The 6,085-nt window shown below is 43.9% G+C and overlaps 1 protein-coding gene across 2 annotated transcripts in view; it reads left to right on the top strand.

The window, feature by feature from the left end:
* LOC110441279 overlaps nt 1-6,085 on the top strand; it is a 27,682-nt gene that overhangs the window by 13,516 nt on the left and 8,081 nt on the right. The window contains exons 2-4 of one of the 2 annotated variants that reach the window (XM_021484394.1): nt 1,514-1,619; nt 2,269-2,313; nt 2,870-3,057. In XM_021484394.1, coding sequence (XP_021340069.1) covers nt 1,514-1,619; nt 2,269-2,313; nt 2,870-3,057 — 339 coding nt within the window. Of the gene's footprint in view, nt 1-1,513; nt 1,620-1,827; nt 1,862-2,268; nt 2,314-2,869; nt 3,058-6,085 lie in introns of those variants that run through there. The other variant, XM_021484401.1, reaches the window with a different exon arrangement.

Below are 6,085 nucleotides of genomic sequence, written 5' to 3'. Positions count from 1 at the left end.
AGGGACATCTCCGTCACTATGTTCTCCCCGTACTTGGTAGGTTACTAGGGACATCTCCGTCACTATGATCCCCTTGTAATTGGTAGGTTACTATGGACATTTCCGTCAATATGTCCTCCTTTTACTTGGTAGGCTACTAGGGGCATCTCCGTCACTATGTCCTCCTCGTACTTGGTAGGTTACTAGGGACCTCTCCGTCACTATGTTCTCCTCGTACTTGGTAGGTTACTAGGGACATCTCCGTCAATATGTTCTCCTTGTACTTGGTATGCTTCATTTCTCCGTCACTATGTTCTCCCCGCACTTGGTAGGTTACTATGGACATCTCCGTCACTATGTTCTCCCCGTACTTGGTAGGTTACTAGGGACATCTCCGTCACTATGTCCTCCCCGTTCTTGATAGGTTACTAGGGACATCTCCGTCACTATGATCCCCTCGTAATTGGTAGGCTACTAGGGACATTTCCGTCACTATGTCCTCCTTTTACTTGTTAGGTTACTAGGGACATCTCCGTCACTATGTCCTTCTCGTAATTGGTAGGTATCTATGAACATCCCTGTCACTATCTCCTCCTCGTATTTGGTAGGTTACGAGGGACATCTCCGTCACTATGTTCTCCTCGTACTTTGTAGGTTACTAGGGACATCTCCGTCACTATGTTCTCCCCGTACTTGGTAGGTTACTAGGGACAGAGTCAGAGAAACTTATAAATAGCTGTCTCCATAACAAATCTTCGTTCGTATATAGAATCTAAATTTTATAGAATTATAATTGAAGACATCTATGTGTCTCTAAGCCATAAGCGATGATCATATGGAGCAGGAGCGCATAGCAGCAGTGCAATTACCATTGCTTAGGACCCACCCAACGTTTATAGAATTAAAACCGATTTGTCCCAGAAAAAAGGACAATTATAAAATCTAAAATCATTCAAAAATGCTTCCCATAGATTATAACTTTGTACAATTAATTTCACTCATTGAGGAATGTGGGTTGTGGGTTCTAGCTACTCACCGGCTAGCAAAATTACAAGGACCCTCTTCGTGAGCACGGGGATATATTTGACGAAGGAATACTGTATCAAATTTTTCATATCATTTCGTGAAGTAAATTAATTTGTCGTGACACCATTGTGGCAAAGGCCTGTCTGTGTGTTAATTCTTGCTCATTAATATTCTCCAAAGTACCAAAAATAATGCAAAATTATTATTCCTGTCTGAGTTCCGAAGACAAAGTTGCTGATTTAATGTTTATCTGTCATGTTATTATGTCATAACACTAAGTAGTTCGTGTACACGTACTTGTGGTTTAATGCCTCTATTTTAGGGATCATATCACACTCTCCAGATAACAGTTCAAAGCGTAACGTCTTGGATATACGCTGTGTAACAGCTAGATTTATATAGACAAACCCATATGTTACATAAATAATAAACAACTGCACAAGTAATTTTGATGTTATAAATGACACTGTAATATGTAGTTACATGATACTTCATAATCTTATTTCAGTCCCCGGAGGAATTCATGAAAACTGCCTTCAACATTAAATCTACCGCGGAGTTCTTCAACAACTGGGTCAGATTGAATGGGTCTCGAATCAACATCACCAGTCTGCGTAAGTAGATACTTAGTACATCTCAATAAACAACATCAAACTACGTAAGTATATCATTATCAACATCAAACTACGTAAGTATATCATTATCAACATCAAACTACGATAGTGCATAAGTACATCTTTATCAACATCTATACATATATAAATATTTAACCATTTCGACAGACTTTGTTAGTATATAAGTACATCTTTATCAACATCTATACATATGTCGATATTTAACCATTCTGACAGACTATGTAAGTATATAAGTACATCTTTATCAACATCTATACATATATAAATATTTAACCATTTCGACAGACTTTGTTAGTATATAAGTACATCTTTATCAACATCTATACATATGTCAATATTTAACCATTCTGACAGACTATGTAGGTTTATAAGTACATCTTTATCAACATTAGGCTACGTAGTTTATTGTTACTCTTAAATGTTGGAAATTAACTCTGATACTTCGTTTCTTCTGTAAAAATAAATGAAGCCACGCAATACATTATAGATAGAACTCTTATATCTTCAGTTTTGAGTGTGACTAAAATTCCATTTTCGGAAATCGGGGTACCTTGATAATGTTGCACAGTAAACCTCCGCACTATTTTTAACTTTCAAACATACCAACAACAATTATATATGTTTTCAGAAGGTCAAAATGGAGAGGAGGGTGAGAAGATGTTAGTCGGAGGAGGTAAGTTATCAACCTGACTAATGATACGGTGATACTCTAAGGTAGGTTTAGCAATAGATAATACAATTTAAGACAATAATTTGAAAGAAAGCTCTAAAAATACCGGCGTCGAGTTTCTTTTCCAATCCAAGCTCGTCTTATTTGCAGCTTTAAAAAATCAATAGGCGACATTATCAATAAAGCATACAACCAAAATTACAAGAATTTTGTATAAGGCGCGAATCTTGCTGAAATTGATTTTTCTGATTTGAATAAAATACAGACAATGTTCATAACAATAAGGGCATTGTAGATTGCAGCACAAGTGATTTACATTACATTCTTGGAATTTGTCGACATTGAATAAGCGACTATATTAATCTATCATCGCATTTTCATTCACAGAGATCAAAGGGATCGAATCTCTGAATTTCACTTGTCTAATAATGAAAAATGGATTTTTTTATATTTTTTTCTTTGTTTTTCTTGTCATTGATGTGATTTTTTGATATTTTGCGAATTCCTTTTCTGAGCGCCCTGCCTGGTCTACATAGTTCTGATTTATATCTGTCTTCAGAGGAGTTGATGATGGCGGTGTATGACCCGTGTACTCCTCGCCCGGCTACTCAATATTTTGGGATGGAAAACCCCGATCCTTATGTCATGTACTGGCCTCCATGTACCCGGACAAACAAGTGTGGCGGCTGCTGCACCAACAGTATGATGGCATGTGTACCCGTTCAAATATCAAGCACATCTGTACAGGTGAGAGGTAGTCAATGTTGACGCGTGTGTACAGGTTAGGGGTAGTCAATGCTGACGTGTGAACCCGTATGAGTATCCAGGTCGTCTGTACAGGTGAGGGGTAGTCATTGATGACGTGTGTTCCCGTACGAGTAGCCAGCACGTCTGTACAGGTTACAGGTAGTCAATGATGACGGGGGTACCCGTGCGAGTATCCAGCACGTCTGCACAGGTGAGAGGTAGTCAATGTTGACGCGTATGTACAGGTTAGGGGTAGTCAATGCTGACGTGTTAACCCGTCTGAGCATCCAGGTCGTCTGTACAGGGGAGGGGTAGTCAATGATGACGGGTGTACGTGTGTACCTGTGCGAGTATTCAGCACGTCTGTACAGGTGATAGGTAGTAAATGATGACGTGTGTACCTGGACGATTAAACAGCACGTCTGTACAGGTGGGAGGTAGTCCATGATGACGTGTGTACCCGTATGAGTATCCAGCAGCGCTGTTCAAGTGAGATGTAGTCAATGATGACGTATGTACCCGTAAGGTTGTCCTGCACGTCTGTACAGGTGGGAGGTAGTCCATGATGACGTGTGTACCCGAACCAGTGTCCAGCACGTCTGTACAGGTGATATGTAGTCAATGATGACGTATTGCACCAACAGTATGATGGCATGTGTCCCCGTTCAAATATCAAGCGCGTCTGTGCAGGTGAGAGGTAGTCAATGTTGACGCGTGTGTACAGGTTCGGGGTAGTCAATGCTGACGTGTGTACCCGTACGAGAATCCAGCACGTCTGTGCAGGTGAGGGGTAGTCAATGATGACGTATTGCACCAACAGTATGATGGCATGAGTACCCGTTCAAATATCAAGCACATCTGTACAGGTGAGAGGTAGGCAATGATGACGTATGTACCTGTATGAGTATCCAGCACGTATGTACAGGTGATAGGTAGTAAATCATGACGTATGTACCCGTACGGTTGTCCTGCATGTCTGTACAGGTGAGAGGTAGGCAATGATGACGTATGTACCCGTAGGGTTGTCCTGCACGTCTGTACAGGGGAGGGGGAGTCAATGATGACGTGTGTCCCTGTGCGAGTATCCAGCTCGTCTGTACAGGTGAAAGGTAGTCAATGATGACGTGCGTACCCGTACGAGTATCCAGCGCGTCTGTACAGGTGAGGGGTAATCAATGATGACGTGTGTACCAGTACGCGTATCCAGCACGTCTGTACAGGTGGGAGGTAGTCACTGATGACGTGTGTAACCGTACGAGTATCCAGCACGGCTGTACAGGTGAGAGGTAGGCAATGTTGACGCGTGTGTACAGGTTCGGGGTAGTCAATGCTGACGTGTGTACCCGTACGAGTATACAGCACGTCTGTACAGGTGACAGATAGTCAATGATGACGGGTGTACTCGTGCGTGTATCCAGCCCGTCTGTACAGGTGAGAGGAAGTCAATGATGACGTGTGTGCCCGTACGAGTATATGATGACGTATGTACCCGTATGAGTATCCAGCAGCGCTGTTCAAGTGAGATGTAGTCAATGATGACGTATGTACCTGTATGAGTATCCAGCACGTATGTACAGGTGATAGGTAGTAAATGATGACGTGTGTACCTGTGAGCGTATCCAGCACGTCTGTAAAGGTGAGAGGTAGTCAATGGTGACGTGTGTACCCGTACGGTACTCCTGCACGTCTGTACAGGAGAGAGGTAGTCAATGATGACTTATGTACCCGTACGAGTATCCAGCGCGTCTGTACAGGTGAGGGGTAGGCAATGCTGACGTGGGAACCCGTATGAGTAGCCAGGTCGTCTGTACAGGTGGGGGGTAGTCAATGATGACGGGTGTACGTGTGTACCTGTGCGAGTATTCAGCACGTCTGTACAGGTGACAGGTAGTCAATGACGACGGGTGTACCCGTGCGAGTATACAGCACGTCTGTACAGGTGCGAGGTAGTCAATGATGACGCGTGTACCAGTATGAGTATCCAGCACGTATGTACAGGTGATAGGTAGTAAATCATGACGTATGTACCCGTACGGTTGCCCTGCACGTCTGTACAGGTGAGGGATAGTCAATGATGACGTGTGTCCCTGTGCGAGTATCCAGCTCGTCTGTACAGGTGAAAGGTAGTCAATGATGACGGGTGTACTCGTGCGTGTATCCAGCCCGTCTGTACAGGTGAGAGGGAGACAATGATGACGTGTGTACCTGGACGATTAAACAGCACGTCTGTACAGGTGATATGTAGTCAATGATGACGTGTGAACCCGTGCGAGTATCCAGCACGGCTGTACAGGTGAGAGGTAGGCAATGTTGACGCGTGTGTACAGGTTCGGGGTAGTCAATGCTGACGTGCGAACCCGTATGAGTATCCAAGTCGTCTGTACAGATAAGGGATAGTCAATGATGACGTGTGTCCCTGTGCGAGTATCCAGCTCGTCTGTACAGGTGAAAGGTAGTCAATGATGACGGGTGTACTCGTGCGTGTATCCAGCCCGTCTGTACAGGTGAGAGGAAGTCAATGATGACGTATGTAACCGTATGAGTATCCAGCACGTATGTACAGGTGATAGGTAGTAAATGATGACGTATGTACCCGTACGAGTATCCAGCGCGTCTGTACAGGTGAGAGGAAGTCAATGATGACGTGTGTGCCCGTACGAGTATATGATGACGTATGTACCCGTCCGAGTATCCAGCACGTCTGTGCAGGTGAGGGGTAGTCAATGATGGCGTGTGTACCTGTGCGAGTGTCCAGCACGTCTGTACAGGGGAGAGGTAGACAATGATGACGTGTGTACCTGTGAGCGTATCCAGCACGTCTGTAAAGGTGAGAGGTAGTCAATGGTGACGTGTGTACCCGTACGGGTGTCCTGCACGTCTGTACAGGTGAGCGGTAGTCAATGATGACGTATGTACCTGTATGAGTATCCAGCACGTATGTACAGGTGATAGGTAGTAAATGATGACGTGTGTACCTGTGCGAGTATCCAGCACGTCTGTACAGGTGACAGGTAGTCAATGATGACGG

The sequence above is a fragment of the Mizuhopecten yessoensis genome, unplaced genomic scaffold (genome assembly GCF_002113885.1).
Source record: "Mizuhopecten yessoensis strain PY_sf001 unplaced genomic scaffold, ASM211388v2 scaffold1795, whole genome shotgun sequence".
NCBI classification, from domain to species: domain Eukaryota; kingdom Metazoa; phylum Mollusca; class Bivalvia; order Pectinida; family Pectinidae; genus Mizuhopecten; species Mizuhopecten yessoensis.
This window is presented reverse-complemented; position numbering and strand designations above follow the sequence as displayed.